The 18,376-nt window shown below is 37.7% G+C and overlaps 1 protein-coding gene and 1 long non-coding RNA gene across 2 annotated transcripts in view; both read right to left on the bottom strand.

Moving 5' to 3' along the window:
• The window catches only part of LOC120527565 (protein sel-1 homolog 3), a 69,074-nt gene extending 61,903 nt beyond the window's left edge, over positions 1–7,171 (bottom strand). The window contains exons 1-3 of the mRNA XM_039751131.1: positions 7,082–7,171; positions 6,770–6,995; positions 2,791–3,358 (exon numbers count right to left, since the gene is read on the bottom strand). Coding sequence (XP_039607065.1) covers positions 2,791–3,358; positions 6,770–6,865 — 664 coding nt within the window. The 5' untranslated portion in view covers positions 6,866–6,995; positions 7,082–7,171. The remainder of the gene's footprint in view (positions 1–2,790; positions 3,359–6,769; positions 6,996–7,081) is intronic.
• A 2,656-nt stretch (positions 7,172–9,827) lies between these two features.
• On the bottom strand, positions 9,828–18,371 carry LOC120527564. The gene is made up of 3 exons (XR_005633367.1): positions 18,193–18,371; positions 14,594–14,862; positions 9,828–10,043 (listed from the first exon to the last, which is right to left on the bottom strand). It is a non-coding gene; the product is annotated as an uncharacterized LOC120527564 (long non-coding RNA).
• Between the last annotated feature and the right edge of the window lie 5 nt (positions 18,372–18,376).

The raw sequence follows: 18,376 nt of genomic DNA, 5'->3' as shown, positions 1-18,376 counted from the left end.
CAGATATTCCAGTTAGAAAATGGATGGATGTTAGACAGCCCCCCCTGCCTTATATGGGAAATGTATAGTGCTCAATTAAAAAGCAATAAATTCTTCTATTAGTTGTTACTCACTTATTCAAATGTTGGATGGTAGTTAAAAAGACTAACACAAAGCTGATCAGTCACATCATTATGCTTTTAAAGCAAAAACAAATCACATATCTTTATTTTTAACCAAATTCTAAGGTGGGATAAATGAGGCAATAACAAGTCTTTTTTGACAGAAAACAGCAGTGCAATGTTTTACTTTCTTCATTTAAAACATGCAAGATTTTTTAATAATAGCAGCAAATGTTTTTAACATGAATTGAGCACCTACCCACTTTTAAGCTGCATTTTATAGAATCTATATAATTTTAATTTTACTGCAAAAAAGTGTTACAGAGGGACAAATTATGGCCAGAGAAAACTTGCATGTGGGCTAAATCTGGACCACAGGCCATTAATTGGTGGTCCTGTTACTTCACTCAGCCGATTTTTGTTTAGTTTTTACATATCCCTCAGACAGCCTTTCATGTTAAATTGCCCATCACAACTTAAAAGCAATATATGGACTAATACTAGATGACAGTATATAAAGAAAATTCAATTTGGTATTCTATACTATAATGCTTGTATGAATACTTTTAATGCATAATTGGAAGCATCCTAATCCAACTCTAATAACTAAATGGGAAAGTGATATGTTATACTGTATTAAACTGGGGAAAAAAAAATTCTTAAAAAAAAAACGGTTCAAGAAAAAAAAAAAAGTTTGAAAGTCCGTCCATCCATTATCCAACCCGATATATCCTAACTACAGGGTCACGGGGGTCTGCTGGAGCCGATCCCAACCAACACAGGGCGCAAGACAGGAAACAAACCCCGGACAGGGCACCAGCCCACCGCAGGGCATGCACACATACCAAGCACACACTAGGGACAATTTAGAATCGCCAATGCACCTAATGCACCTAACCTGCACGTCCTTGGACTGTGGGAGGAAACCCACACAGACACGGGGAGAACATGCAAACTCCATGCAGGGAGGAATCGGGAAGCGAACCCGGGTCTCCTAACTGCGAGGCAGCAGCGCTACCCACTGCACCACTATGCCGCCCACTTTGAAAGTCTAACATCCAAATGAAGCAATACCTTTGTTCTAATTCACACTAATTACATCCATTACATTTCTCTATATGTCTATCACTTTTCATGGATTATCTTCCCAGCAATCTACTAGGTCACTTCTACAACATACTGTTTGCAAGACCAAGTATATTTTTGATAATACCAGGCCTAGTCATAAACTATTCACTAATTATCTGCATGTCCTTTTTGACTTTGCTCCAATTTCCTGTCATATCTCAAAGACATGTACAGTATGTTATGTTGTTTGGGAATTCTAAATTGGGAACGTAACCTGCAATGCAATTGTGTAGGGTGGATTCCTGCCTTGCACTCAACTGGCCTCCATGACCTTGCAGTGAATGAAGTGTATATAGATGATTTGACACACTGAAAATCTATTCAAATTCTTTAGATAAAGCACTTCCCTTTGGTCAGGTGTATGACACTATAAAAATGTATAAATATTAAGAGTAAAAAATGCAGTGAATACAAATAATATACAGAGCTTTTCCAATATTTACAATTTTAAAACGCATATTCAGGTTTTATAAATTATACTGGTTTTTTTTGCAAAATCTACCCGATTACTAATCGAGGATTTAAAAATTTAGGTCAGCTGGTTTAATACTAAAAGTTTATATAAGCTATGCCTGTCCCTGAAGTGCTTAAATATTTTCATTGATAGAATAGCTAAATACACTGTTAGTTAAAAATAAAACTGCAAACAACTGAAGCTACCATTATTTTCTAGGACTGGAACTGCCCATTTCAGTTCAAAGTTATAAACAAAGCAAAGAATAAAGTAAAATAAACAGAAAATGCTTAATTGTTACATGAAATTTAACTTTTAAGGATGATCAATATTTGCTTAGTATCAATGCAGAAACTGAAAATGTGCTGCTGAATTGCCTGTTTTTGTATCAGTGCCAGTAAGCCAAAAAAATAGCAGAACCACATATCATACACACCTTAACATGCCCTAACAATTACTTGAAAACTCTCCTAATGGCAGAACTAAGCTAAGTTCACAAAAGCTTGCCTCACCCCTGATTCTAACGCAATCAGCATGGGCACCTGCGTATTTAAGTATGCATTTGAATTCTACAGTGCTGAAGAAGAAAATAAAAATGCTACAACTTGAAATCAAGGAAAAACAGAAGCAATAAACAGTAAAATCTGCTAGTACAATGTACAAGGAAAATGAATGTGAAAAAGCACAGGCTCAGATGGAAAAAGTAATCTTAGAAATAATTAAGAAAGTTGAAATCAAAAGAGTTTGTCCTTACTAATAAAGATTTCAAGAGCTAATGATCTTAATGTGCTTCCAGGTCAGCTTATAAAGTACCCTTAAAATGGCCACCAAGAACATATGACACACTACATGATCATGTCAACTGTAACTGGTGATAAACTTCATGACATCAAGAAACAAAACAAAAATAGCTAATAAAAGGGCACAAAAAGGGCCACAAACAGTATCAAATGACTAAAGCATTTGTCAGAAGTAGTCAACTTGGTCAGACGTATTCTCATTTACTTACATACTAAAAACAAGGACCACACCACTAAGTGCTGTCTTTTCACTATTCCGTTATTGGAAGTTAATTAGGAGTCATACAGACAACAAGAGCTTACCTACCAGTCTCAGAAAGGCATTGAGGAATTTTGTTTTCTGTTAATCTCCACTGCCACTCAGTATACCATCCAAGGCAGCCTTTTTGCTCTCCTGAAGGGCGCTGGAAAGGAGGTAGCGTGTTTAGAATTGAATAGGTCCTGACTACAGCATTCTCATATGCAGCCCTGTAGCCACTGCTATGATTAAATGTATGTTTGTGAACAATCCATGCTCTTAACATTACATTGTGTGCTATGATAGAGTGTCTATTAAAAAAGTCAGTTCTGTAAATGATAATGCGAGGGAACTTCAACATTACTTTCAGAGACCTCCTGAGGCATAATTGTTTTTCATTCTGCCACAACTTCACGTAAATGTATTTTCCTGTTCTTAGTTCTGAGGAAGCTATAACCTCCACACCAATGACACATGGCTGTGAGCACAAATATTTAACTGTGAGATTATAGTTATCAATGACATTTTCAGGGCTATTTTCAAACTGAATAAAATCTTCTTTATTAAAATGCTGGTCCCTCATCTCCGTAACATGTGTTGTATGTACAGAACTTATGCAGAACACTGGATAAGGCACCTGTAATATAAAAGAGAGATAAAATATAAAAGTTAATAAAATGGGTAAAATATGATTTAACAATTCACTTTATTGATAAATAATTCTATCTGGCCATTCCATGTCTGCTTAATCCTTTTTGATTTTTCAGGAAGATGTGAGCTTATTCCAGTACCAATACAGAAAAAGCAAAAACAAACACACTAGATCAGAATGGTGCTGTTGGAAATTGATTTTAAAATTCAATAGCAATATTAAAAACAAAAATAAAAAGTAAATAAACTGCAGATATCTTACTTGACCAACACAAAAAATTACAAGAGATTACAGAATAGCTTTATGCATACATAAAAGGTGTTTAATTTAAAAGCCATTAATTTCTTCCTTAAAACAATATATCATTGACAGGATAAAAACTGAAAAGTAGGAATTAAAAAAATAACATAAAATAAAGGCCTGAATTTGTATGATACTGGCTGATTAAAGAGACTACAACAAATAGTTAAACAGCCTGAAAAAAGTACCATTGTGACAGACAGCCACTGCACAGTCAGCTATTCTAAATTATAATAGTTTTAAAAAGGAATTAAAAAGGTGCTAATAGTGAGCAGTGGAAATGGGCTTCCAATAAAATGTTTTGATCAAACGGATGTTACAAAAGAATAAGAAATTTAATCGTTGCACCTTAAAAATTTGAATTTTAGCATTGTCGCTGTCAAAATGCTCTACATGGACAACCAGCATTAGGAACGTATTTTTATGCAAGCCATTGCCATCCATCCATCCATCTTCAAATCAGGCTAATTTAGTTCACAGTTGCAAAAAGACCTAACCTATGACAGCAACATTGGGTGGATAGAGAAACTAATTCATCACAGGATATGCTTTCATTTCCACACCCACACCAAGCAAACTTAGAATTACTGATCAACCTAACATGGATGTTTTGGGTGTGTGACTATGTGAAAAATTATTATAACAGATTGATAACAGTTTCAGTTGAAAGCGCTGTTAGTGCAGGACGTTTAATTTGTCCAATCTAATGCCCACTGCAGAGCTCTCATTTTTCCTTTTTACTGATGAAGAACAACAATGATTATGTCATTTAAAGTAATGCTTCCTGAGTACTGGTGTTTAAGCAAAATAGAAACTGTAACCACTAGGGGCACTACTGAGCCCCAAACAACAGACACAGCAATACCCAACACAATGACACGTTCAAATTAATGCTTTTTATTTCATAAAAATACCTTTTCATAAGAACACCAACACAAATATACCATTCACAATCCTCCTTACTTCTCCAAAAGAGTGTTGCCCACTGCCTCACAACTCTGCCTCAATTCAAGTGAGGCAGCAGGCTTTCTTTTAAAACTAACCCGGGAAGTACTTCTGGCCTCCTGATCACATCCTCCAAAGCACTTCTGGATCAAGTTCAAACCAGGGCAGTTATCCCTGGGCAGCTCCCTCTGCCGGTCCCCAAAAACCCTGACAGGGCTGTGTCTCCAGACTCCAATTTCCATGCCATCCTGCAAGTGTCTTAAACTGATATAGCTTTCAGGAACACTGCCATCTACCTTGTCGAGGAATAGCCTGCCCCTAGTAAGCTTGTTTACTTGTAGCTATAACATCATTAATTCTGGTACAGGATTATAACCCCTAAAATGTTTCATCCCAATCTGCACAGCCCACATCCATTTTTCAACCCGTTGAATCCGAACACAGGGTCACAGGGTTCTGCTGGAGCCAATCCCAGCCAACACAGGGCGCAAGGCAGGAACCAATCCTGGGCAGGGTGCCAACCCACCGCAGTGCACTGCCCACATTTTAAAGTCAAATTATTAAGCATAATAATTCATTCGACCCATTTGAACATTACTTAGTGCATCACTACCTCTTACCAAAGTATTAATTTAATTTAACCACATTCTAAATTCTTCCTGTGTTGCACCTCTGTTCTCACAATTATTTTTTCTAATATGTCTTACTTTTCCAAAAAACTCAGAGGAATGCTAACATTGACATGCTTTCTTTCAAAACTAAGTTTAAAAAATTATTCTACCACTTCATTCAGACTTATTAGTATAAGAGGTAGAACAAAGACAGTATAATCCACCAATAACAAATGAAGAACTTCTAAGATAATTCCTGTCTTTCATTATTATTAAGCATTAAAATAAGCTTATTTCTGCATAGAGTTTTAATTTGTGCCTGTACTGGCTTGTCACCTCTCAGATCTCAAAGACAAGCAGGGCATATTAGCTGATGACCCTAAATTGATCAGATACAGTATGTGAGCGTAGGTGGGCATGTGAATGTGCTCTGCAATGGACTGGCACCCCCATTGAGGTTTGGTTTGTGCCTTGCATTTCAATGCTACTGGGATGAACTCTGCCTCATCTTGATCCTAAACTGATTTAAGGGGTGTAGTAAAAGGAGAGTTGAACAGCAAAGCAACTAAATCCAACACTAGAAATAAAGACACAACCATCAAAAGGCTTCAGAAAACAATGCCAAATTATTTTATGATATATTCAAATTAATCTGGATAATTCATATATGGACCAGCATGGTAGTGCAGTAGTTAACACTGCTAATTGGCAGATCCAGTGTTCTGGCTTCAAATTCTAGTTATCTGTGTACAGATTGCATGTTCACCAAGTGTCTTTTCCAGTTTTTAACCCACATCCTAAAAAACTAACTTGTCATGTCTGGTGGTTCTAAATTGTACCCATGTGGGTCCTCCAATGAAAAGGCACCCACTCCAGTTAATTTCCTGCTTTATGCAGAATACTTCTGGGGTAGGCTCAGCCCTTGTTTGGACCGCATGGACTAAATTATTTTATGTTATTTTACATAATGTAAAGTATTTTTACATGCACATTAAAGTACATTTATCTTGTCCTACAATGGACAACTACTTTTCATGATGTATACAGCAGGGCTAAACAACTGGCTGCCTCAGGGTCACAAGTTGAGAAAACGGAGATTTGAGCATTAAGTATTACTGAGTGGTAATTTTTATGCGTTCGAGTGTCGTCCTGCAAACTAATCTTATAATGTAGCTGCCAGACAAGAGGAAAAGAGGTAGGGCCTAAGAGAAGGGTTATGGATGTGGTGAGAGAGGACATGCAGGTAACATGGGTGTGACAGAGCAAGGTGCAGAGGACAGGAAGATAGGGAGAAAGATGATCCACTGTGGTGATCCCTAATGGGAGCTGCCAAAATACGAAGAAGACTGAAAAACTTTTCTTAAAGTTCAGTTCTCTATCCATAACGACGCCGTCTTCTCACTTCCAAACACCTGCGTACTTGAGAGTTAAGCCTAATAAAGTTCACCTGTCGTGTATTCGCGTCTTATGTTAAGCACTACCGTATTTAATAGGTGCTACCGCTGTATTGTAAATATAGAATCCATTACAAGTCACTTACCAACGATAAAACGGCTATACAGTGAATAAAGCATTTGGGGTTAAACAGCCGCCGCGCCCCCTCAGCTACACTCGGTGGACTTTTCGAAGCGTCCATAGTTGAAAAATGGAGTAAGGACGCCGAGACGGACGAGCCTTCTGGCTGAGCACTGCCGATCACCTGCTCGTCTTGCGCTTCATCCTTGCTCGCCTAAGGTTAACCAGGAAGGACAAATCGGAGGCTCCTACTGTAGTATAAAAAAAAAGATTATTTGATTTTAGTAGCCCACCAAACCCCACCCTTTTGTAAACATAAACAGCTATCGGTAGGTACCTGATGGAGCGACTCGGATATCGCAACTGAAATGTCAGCCACTCCTCATTTAACTTAACAAACCTGCTCTGCTGAAGGAACTTGTTGGCATTCAAGGCATGGCTTACGTGCGTTTCCTGCTTAATACTTTAGAATACAATTTTAGTCAAATTTGGTTTTGTTCAGCACACATCACAAAAAAGCAAACTTGCAAATTCCAGTCTGAAGTCCGGATTAATTAAAAGTAAAAAATGTATATAACTTCATATTAAAATATATAATAAATCATTAATTTTACATAAAAAATAAAATAGGAGTTTAAAGTTTGGTCCTAATGAGTACCCGTTTCTTCATCTCATTTGATAGTCTGGACCACAACAGTTTGTTTCCTCCTTACTTAACTGAAAACATTTTTCCAAGTTCATCGGCTCTCTGATCTTGCGTCTTACTTGTATTTTCCGAATGGGTAAAAACATTAATCTTAGTAATTGTTAAAAACAGATTTGGTTGAGGGTATTAGAAATAAACAATCACGTAGGCTTAAGAGTCAAGTCGGAGATAAAGAATTTAGGGGTAACTATTAACTCTGACTTAAATTTTAAATCACATATTAATCTAGGGTTACCAGACGTCCCTTATATACGGGACATGTCCAATATTTGATCATTTTGTCCTCTGTCCCGTACTGACCTTTAAGGGACATCCAAATATGTCTCGTATTTAGTTCATTTTCAAATTTCGTAATAAAAATATATTTCTACTACCTTCTTATGGTACTTGGTTTTAAGTTTATAAGTAATTATACTGTCTTTTCTCAGATTCTCTTGATGGAAATAACCAAAATGTAACGAGGAAACTAGTGTTTACTGCCTGTTTGCAACTTGTTAAGTTGCTTTGGTTGGCTGAGGACAGCGACACTGTTACTGTTTTTCTCTCCAGTGGTGCTGCTGTGCAGATCTGTATCAGCATTGCAACATATAGTATCAACAAAGTGTGTTGTTACTACTTGCCATGGCCAACTTTTTTTCTAACTTAAAAACTAATCCATCCATCCGTCCCAGGATGCCAAAACGTAAGTGTAAATTTCGTGTTGAATATTCCAGTGAACTTACATTTATCAAACAAAGCAGAAGCTGTTTTGAAGCAAACTATGGTGTATATAATATTACTTTCAGTAAATAATTTTCAAATGATTTTACTTTTGTTTTCCTCTTAATGGGTGGAGTGGTGGCTCTGAGGCTTGGGATCTGCACTGGGGTTGCTGGTTCGAATCCAGTAAACGCCAAAAGTTACTTACTTTGTTGGGCCCTTGAGCAAGGCCCTTACCCTGCAATTGCTCTGTCCTGGGTATGATGTTAATCTGCATCCAGCCCTGCAAGTAGGCCCTCCAACCTGCAGGGAAAACCTGGGGGTTGGTGGCAGGATTGGCACTCCAGCCACCATAAAAATCCTCACACTGTTCCATTCCATCTCTGAACTAGTATGGTGCTGAGCTATCACCTGTTGCATAATCTGGGATCCTGAGGTGGTTTGTCATTTGGTGGTGCTGCAATGCTCTGTATCATTGCATGCTCCTAACCTTTCCTGATAACCCATTAAAATCCTTGCTCTATGTTTTTAACTTATGTCTCTACTTTTATATAATATATTGGTCTGGGTGTGTAGGAGGCATGTATAAATTTATTTATATATATATATATATATATATATATATATATATACACACATATATATATACACACATATATATATATTAATATAGAAAGAGATTTAACATATTTCTAATTTTCTAATCTGGCAGCCCTATATGAATCAAAATACTAGGACTGCATATTTTTACTTAAGGAATATAATATAATATAAATATAAAGTTAGACCATTTATAACTTTAAAAGATGCTGAAAAATTAGTTCACACTTTTGTTTTCAGTCTGCTAGATTACTGTAATGCACTCCTAACAGGACTGCCTAAGAAAGACATCAATCGGTTACAGTTAGTGCTGAATTCCGCAGCAAGAATATTAACCAGAAAAAGAAAATCTGAGCACATTTCCCTAGTTTTAGCATTGTTACATTGGTTACCGGTGTCATTTAGGTAACACAAATAGAAATTCCAGTAAGGCAAACTAAATTTGTAAAATTCTTTCGCCTTGTCAATCAGGGGTATTAATTGTTGCTTGATGTGGAAGAATGAAGTTAAATGATTTTAGCACAAGGTTCCATCACAGTAAAAAGATAAAAAACTGAAGTGATCAGGATACTTTCTGAATCCAATGTACTGTATATAATGTTCTTACAAACCTACAGTATATCTCAAAGAGTTACTTGTCAGAAAATGCCAAGGCTTTTACAGAGTTATGCATGTACAAGTTTATTAGGGTCATTATTGTTACATGTACTGAATACAGTGATATTACCATGAAACCTCCGTCTTCCTTACCTAGAAAATGTTCTGTACTTTAATAGTTCTGAAACCCGTGGCTTAAAAGTCCAATATATAATTCCAAGGTCCTTAATGCTCCAGGTATTAAGGTTGATGATGCACCATCTGTTGCAAAAACTAATGCAATGCACTTTACATACATTCCAAAATAAAATACAAATCCATCTTGGATGGGTAGCACAATTAGAAAAAAAAAATTAAATATATATATATTGTCACAAACTCCACAAAGAGCCATAACAAGGTTTGGGGCAGCCACCCGTATATATTTGGTTTCCTGGCTGCAAATTGTAGGTAAATGATAGCACTTATGTGCAGAAAACCGAGTCCAAAACAGAACAGAGGGAATAAGGAAAAGGTGGAGGCTTTTAAAGGAAAAGACAGGAAGTGAAGTCAGAGGGGTCGGGCTCAGAAGGGTCTTTAGCCATAGGCTCGAGCCCGGACATGACATCAAAGGGACCAGAGCTGACAAAGTCTTCCTCCATTGGCTCGGACCCAGAAGTGACATCAACAGGGCCAGGTGGAATCCCCCATGAATGATCTGCAGGAAAGTGAGAAAAAGAATCAATGCACTCTGCCACATCCCGGTCTGACTCGGAATTGCCCCTACTCAAGTCCTTTAGCTGTGCCCCCATGTGCACGTGAGTGACTATACATATACATACATATATACATATACATATATATATACACATATACATATATATATATATATATATATACATATATACATATATATATATATATACACATATATATATATATATATATATACACATATATATATATATATATATATATATATATATATATATATATATATATATATATATATACATATATATATATATATATATATATATATATATATATATATATATATATATATATATATATATATATATATATATATATATATACACATATATATATATATATATATATATACACACATATATATATATATATATATATACACATATATATATATATATATATATATATATATATATATACATATATATATATATATATATATATATATATACATATATATATATATATATACACACATATATATATATATATATATATATATATATATACACATACATATATATATACTGTATATAGTGACAGATCGGGGCTTTGTTGTCCCCTTGAACCCTCAGACTATAATTCAGACACCAGATAAAAGTCCAAAAGTTGAATTTATTATAATAATAAAGTGCACAAAGCACACTCCTCCCCACAATACTCAATAAACAATACAGGTATTACTCAATAAACAATCCTCCACTCCCAGATGCATTGCCACCCTTTTTATAGTTCCTGACCCATCCGACTCTTGCTGTCGATTTGCCTATGACACACTTCTAGGTTATAGGGTACAAATGACTCTCTGGGCCTCCCTGCAGCGTCCTCCGATGGCCCTTGTGGTATCCAGCAGGGCTGTAGAGGAAAACTCCATCGTCCATGATTCCCTGCTGGTATTTGGGGCACCTCCATGCTGCAGGGAGCGCTCGACCTGGCGGTGTTGACTGGCATGACAAGCCGGCCACAGACCACTATATATACAGTGGTGTGAAAAACTATTTGCTCCCTTCCTGATTTCTTATTCTTTTGCATGTTTGTCACACAAAATGTTTCTGATCATCAAACACATTTAACCATTAGTCAAATATAACACAAGTAAACACAAAATGCAGTTTTTAAATGATGTTTTTTATTATTTAGGGATAAAACAAATCCAAACCTACATGGCCCTGCGTGAAAAAGTAACCTAACTGTGGTGTATCACACCTGAGTTCAATTTCCGTAGCCACCCCCAGGCCTGATTACTGCCACACCTGTTTCAATCAAGAAATCACTTAAATAGGAGCTGCCAGACACAGAGAAGTAGACCAAAAGCACCTCAAAAGCTAGACATCATGCCAAGATCTAAAGAAATTCAGGAACAAATGAGAACAGAAGTAATTGAGATCTATCAGTCTGGTAAAGGTTATAAAGCCATTTCTAAAGCTTTAGGACTCCAGCGATCCACAGTGAGAACCATTATCCACAAATGGCAAAAACATGAAACAGTGGTGAACCTTCCCAGGAGTGGCCGGCCGACCAAAATTACCCCAAGAGCGCAGAGACGACTCATCCAAGAGGTCACAAAAGACCCCAGGACAAAGTCTAAAGAACTGCAGGCCTTACTTGCCTCAATTAAGGTCAGTGTTCACGACTCCACCATAAGAAAGAGACTGGGCAAAACGGCCTGCATGGCAGATTTCCAAGACGCAAACCACTGTTAAGCAAAAAGAACATTAGGGCTCGTCTCAATTTTGCTAAGAAACATCTCAATGATTGCCAAGACTTTTGGGAAAATACCTTGTGGACTGATGAGACAAAAGTTGAACTTTTTGGAAGGCAAATGTCCCGTTACATCTGGCGTAAAAGGAACACAGCATTTCAGAAAAAGAACATCATACCAACAGTAAAATATGGTGGTGGTAGTGTGATGGTCTGGGGTTGTTTTGCTGCTTCAGGACCTGGAAGGCTTGCTGTGATAGATGGAACCATGAATTCTACTGTCTACCAAACAATCCTGAAGGAGAATGTCCTGCCATCTGTTCGTCAACTCAAGCTGAAGCGATCTTGGGTGCTGCAACAGGACAATGACCCAAAACACACCAGCAAATCCACCTCTGAATGGCTGAAGAAAAACAAAATGAAGACTTTGGACTGGCCTAGTCAAAGTCCTGACCTGAATCCAATTGAGATGCTATGGCATGACCTTAAAAAGGCGGTTCATGCTAGAAAACCCTCAAATAAAGCTGAATTACAACAATTCTGCAAAGATGAGTGGGCCAAAATTCCTCCAGAGCGCAGTAAAAGACTCATTGCAAGTTATCGCAAACGCTTGATTGCAGTTATTGCTGCTAAGGGTGGCCCAACCAGTTATTAGGTTCAGGGGGCAATTACTTTTTCACACAGGGCCATGTAGGTTTGGATTTTTTCTCCCTAAATAATAAAAACCATCATTTAAAAACTGCATTTTGTGTTTACTTGTGTTATATTTGACTAATTGTTAAATGCGTTTGATGATCAGAAACATTTTGACATTTTGTGTGACAAACATGCAAAAGAATAAGAAATCAGGAAGGGGACAAATAGTTTTTCACACCACTGTGTGTGTGTATATATATATATATATATATATATATATACATACACACACACACACACACACATACAGTGGCTTGCAAAAGTATTCGGCCCCCTTGAACTTTTCCACATTTTGTCACATTACAGCCACAAACATGAATCAATTTTATTGGAATTCTATGTGAAAGGCCAATACAAAGTGGTGTACACGTGAGAAGTGGAACGATAATCATACATGATTCCAAACATTTTTTTACAAATAAATAACTAAGAAAAGTGGGGTGTGCGTAATTATTCAGCCCCCTGAGTCAATACTTTGTAGAACCACCTTTTGCTGCAATTACAGCTGCCAGTCCTTTAGGGCATGTCTCTACCAGCTTTGCACATCTAGAGACTGAAATCCTTGCCCATTCTTCTTTGCAAAACAGCTCCAGCTCAGTCAGATTAGATGGACAGCGTTTGTGAACAGCAGTTTTCAGATCTTGCCACAGATTCTCGATTGGATTTAGATCTGGACTTTGACTGGGCCATTCTAACACATGGATATGTTTTGTTTTAAACCATTCCATTGTTGCCCTTGCTTTATGTTTAGGGTCGTTGTCCTGCTGGAAACCTCCGCCCCAGTCTCAAGTCTTTTGCAGACTCCAAGAGGTTTTCTTCCAAGATTGCCCTGTATTTGGCTCCATCCATCTTCCCATCAACTCTGACCAGCTTCCCTGTCCCTGCTGAAGAGAAGCACCCTCAGAGCATGATGCTGCCACCACCATATTTGACAGTGGGGATGGTGTGTTCAGAGTGATGTGCAGTGTTAGTTTTCCACCACACATTGCGTTTTGCATTTTGGCCAAAAAGTTCCATTTTGGTCTCATCTGACCAGAGCACCTTCTTCCAAATGTTTACTGTGTCCCCCACATGTCTTGTGGCAAACTGCAAACGGGACTTCTTACGGTTTTCTGTTAACAATGGCTTTCTTCTTGCCACTTTTCCATAAAGGCCAACTTTGTGCAGTGCACGACTAATAGTTGTCCTATGGACAGATTCCCCCACCTGAGCTGTAGATCTCTGCAGCTCGTCCAGAGTCACCATGGGCCTCTTGGCTGCATTTCTGAGTTTAGGTGGATGGCCTTGTCTTGGTAGGTTTACAGTTGTGCCATACTTCTTCCATTTCTGAATGATCACTTGTACAGTGCTCCGTGCCTGCTTTAAATTTCTCAATAACTTTATCCCTGACCTGTCTGGTGTGTTCTTTGGACTTCATGGTGTTGTTGCTTCCAATTTTCTCTTCGACAACCTCTGAGGCCGTCACAGAGCAGCTGTATTTGTACTGACATTAGATTACACACAGGTGCACTCTATTTAGTCATTAGCACTCATCAGGCAATGTCTATGGGCAACTGACTGCACTCAGACCAAAGAGGGCTGAATAATTACGCACACCCCACTTTGCAGTTATTTATTTGTAAAAAATGTTTGGAATCATGTATGATTTTCGTTCCACTTCTCAAGTGTACACCACTTTTTATTGGTCTTTCACGTGGAATTCCAATGAAATTGAATCACCTGAGCAACTTTGGCAAGGTCCAAATTGTGATGACTGGACAACTGGCTTAGACCATCTTGAGCTCCCAGTATGCAGTGCAGTTTAGTACCTACCAATAGTGATCCAAAGATGGACAACTGGTGAACTGGAAAAACTTAATGCTGGCCATGAGACAAAGGTGTTCAAACAGTGCATTGCAGCTTGCAGCATATGGGGCTGTGTAGCTGCAGACTTGTCAGGGTGCCTGTGCTGAACCTTGTCTATTGCCAAAAGTGCCTACAATGGTAGATGAACATCAGAACTGGACCATAGTGTAATTGAAAGATGGTGGCCTGGTCTGATAAATCATGTTTACTTTTCAGATCACGTCAGCAGTCGGGTGGGTGTGTGTCATTTACCTGGGGAAGAGATGATGAATCCAGCTGAGAGTATATGCTCCCTTGGAATATGTTTGTTAGAGAAACATAAAGGACTGAGGCAAATGCAAAGAAAGCCCTGTATAATTTAAAATAAACGTGAGTTCTAAACATGATCAAAAAAGGCAAACAGTGACTGCTCCAAGATGGTGACTCTTGTGATTAAGTACAGTTGAGGCAAGAAGATGTGAGTCCAAGGGGATGGATACCAGAAGGGATTTCAGAGGTGGTAGGGCTGTCAAGCATCTGGTCTGTAAAGAGACAAAGAGAAGAACATATAGTAAATTGTATCAACTTATGGATCAGCAAGAAATTACCAACACCAGTGGTTAAGTCAGGGTTATTCAATTACAGTATCAATTGGGCCAGATTTTCAAACCAAGACATTTAGCTGGGTCAGACATTTTCATCAACCGGTAAGCCGCAGATAATGATACATTTTAAATCAACACAAATGAATGCATTTGAAAATAAGTAATGTTTATTTATTGTTTCCCTTTTACATTTGGTCACATCTGACACAGACACATCAAAAACATATATGAAAAAAAAGCTATAACTGAACAGAATCTGAGGTAGTAGCAATACTTTTTTTCCTCTTTTGAAATAAAAAAAAAATAAACATTTTGCTCACAACTGACCCAGGCACCTCTCAAAGTACATAAAATCAAAATAGTGCACTGTATTAGCAATAACATTTGCTTCCCTTTTGAAATATGAGATCCTTCTCCAATTTTAATGGGTGGTCTTGACAGGCAATGTGTTACTTTTTTTCATAGAACTTAAACTATTTCACTCACACGGTTTTAATCACTCATATCACACAGGTTAAATTTGAGTTCCATAACAGCGCCTTTCCTGTTGAAATTGTTTCCCCGCCCTACAGAAAAAAAAATACCCGAGTAAATTGTTTAAGAGAAAGGCAAAACATATGGCGTGAAAGTGGATTGGTACATTTATTTTAGTGATTTGTCTTAATAATGTCTTTGTACAGAGTTCCTAGGTGTCAAGTAATTAACTATAATTATTACTATTATTATTATTATTATTTTTTACTAAATCTTGTTTCTATTTTTCTTTTTTGATGAGCTGCCATTGAAGAATTTATTGGTAACAGAACATATAGTGCACATGCCAAAACGACTGAAGTGACAACTAACAAAGTGGCATTTTTGATACTATTTTAACAAAGTTTATTTTTCGCCACCAATCACCTAGCACCCCAGTAAAACAACTGTAATATACCTTGAGCTTTAAAAGGTAGACTTCCTCATCACATCGCTGTACATGACGAAACAGAGGCCAGGCGACTGCTCATACATCTTTACAGACCGACAGGCCGACATTTTGTATGGAGTATGAGCTATATCAAAAGAGAAACAGTATGCAAAGATGTGCTGACACGTGGAGATCGGTGACAATCACAGTTTAGTGTGCCACACTAAATCAGAAGGCACAACTGAATTCCACAGGCCACAGATATATTCATAATAGGGGACCTATATCATGGGCAGATGAATTTAAAATCTTTTGCATGCCTATCTTTTGTTTTGATGACCGGTTGCGTCATATTCAGCCCTTCGTTCATTATTCTGGCACAAGCGTAACCAGCCTCTCATCAAAATTCATGGCGCCATGTACTTAGAATATTTTCCCCCACACGTCTTCAAGTCTGACATCATTTTCTCCGCAACTCTCTTGCAGAAACCAGCCTTTATGTGGCTCAGGGATATGCAAGGGAGAGCCCCTACCGACACAAATTGTTAACAGCACATCCATTTAACAATAAAAAAAATGGCCTTTTGCATCTGTTACAATATAATTAGTTTAAAATGTCAATGATTTCATTTGCAACTGGTGAACTAAGTAAAAATGAAAATTGTTAAAGCCTGTTTTTGGTTGCATTTGAGACCATTTTAGTTGCAGTCTGGAGCCCTGGCAGGACCACAGGCTGGGCTGGGCCACTCAGAGGTTTCTAAAATATTAAATCCTTCCGTAGCTGAATGTTTGTAATTTTAATATGAAGAAAGCAAAAATAACACTAAACAAAGGATTCACTTAACTTCTTGTAATATCTGCTATCGCCCACAATAATAGAATTTCGAAGGAAAGCTCCAGGCACAAAACATAGTCACGGGGTTTCTGTAGTCAGCTCTGGCTACTTCCAGAGAGTGCAGAAGGCATGTTTCCTAGGTACAGGAAGGAGCAATGTCTTTAATCCATCTGTAGGTGAGCTTCAATGTTCAGTGCAATTGCCAGAGCTTTAATATTTTTCTCACAGTCTTTGGTTCCAAAATAAGAACATGCAGTTTCCAAACAGGGGATACAATCTTTTGCTGGTACTGGTTAAATTGAAATAGCACACAGTAACTGTTGACCATAAATTGACTGCCAAACCACAGGGTACACCTGCTCTCCTTTTAACAGCCTGCCTGGGTTGTCTCCACTTGTCTCTCCTCAGCTTTGTTTTGCCTTCTCCTTTTTAGTTTGCTTACATGGTAGTAATGCTTTTCTCGCTGTTAGCTGGCTTACATGGTTTAGATGTTTCAGATGTATTTATTCACAGCTTCATTTACCTGTCTGAAGTAAGGTAAAATAAAACTCACAAATCACAGTGGCCCACTTCAACCCTTTGGCTCCAGATGGCAGCAGGATGCATTAAAGGAAGAAAGCAAGCCGGCAGAGGCAATGAGATGCTCAGAATAATGTTCTGCTGGGTAACCATAGGTACTGTAATTCATGCAGAGTTTACTTTGAAACACACCACCTACTTAAAGATTGATGCAGAACATGTACACCCCTTCATGGCAATGGTAGTTCCTAAAGGCAGTGGCCTGTTTCAGCAGGATAATACACACACTACAAAAAATATTCAGGAATGTTTTGAGGAACTTAACAAACAGTTTAAGGAGCAGACTTGGCCTCCAAATTCCTTAGATCCATGAAAGCCCCACTTTGCAACACGTAGGACTTGTGGATTTCATGCCTCAGCAGATCTCAGCTGTTTAGACAGTACAAAGGGGACTTGCACAATATTAGGCAGGTGGCTTTAATGTTGTAGCGGATCAGTATATATATGTGTGTGTGACATTATTGTATAATAAGGGTCAGTGCAATCATTATTGATCTTGCAAAAACAAGACAATTTAAGGTAAACCGTACAAAGCACCCATATTTGAAAATAGTCCAAATAATAATTGTTTATACACTAAGCATATAAGAGCGATAAATACAATATAATAATTATTTTTTAATAGTCTGTTTACATTTTTTCACTGAACTATAATGTCCAGGAAACTTTTGAGTTAAAAATATGCGAATATATACAGTAAATAAAACAAGTAAGCCTAAAGACAGAAACGAACTAAGGTCATGAATATACGGTTTAGTGATAAAAAGTAAGCAAATAAATAAGTAAAGAACAATGAAAAACATAAAATTGACGGAAGAAGTGTATAACGCAGTGAGAATCATTGAAAGCGTCGGTGAATTCTTGGTAGAGATACGGGCTACAATTGGCTCGCACGTTCATTGAGGCTGTTGTCGCTTTATATTATACGTCAGCGATAACGCATACTTACATTATAGTTAAGTCCTGGGTGAGGGTTAGCTGATTGAAGTCAAGTTAACCAAATGACAAAATTCTGCAATTCTGAGGGCTGTTCAGTGGACCTACTGAATCAGAGAGCTGCGAAGGTCTGCCACTGGACCTATATCGGACTGCAGTAAATATACGCTAGAACACAGGTGTGTCAGCGTCTGGGC

This window comes from Polypterus senegalus, chromosome 4 (genome assembly GCF_016835505.1).
Source record: "Polypterus senegalus isolate Bchr_013 chromosome 4, ASM1683550v1, whole genome shotgun sequence".
Taxonomy (NCBI): Eukaryota; Metazoa; Chordata; class Cladistia; order Polypteriformes; family Polypteridae; genus Polypterus; species Polypterus senegalus.
Note: the sequence above shows the minus strand (reverse complement) of the source record. Positions and strands in the feature narration are given on the sequence as shown.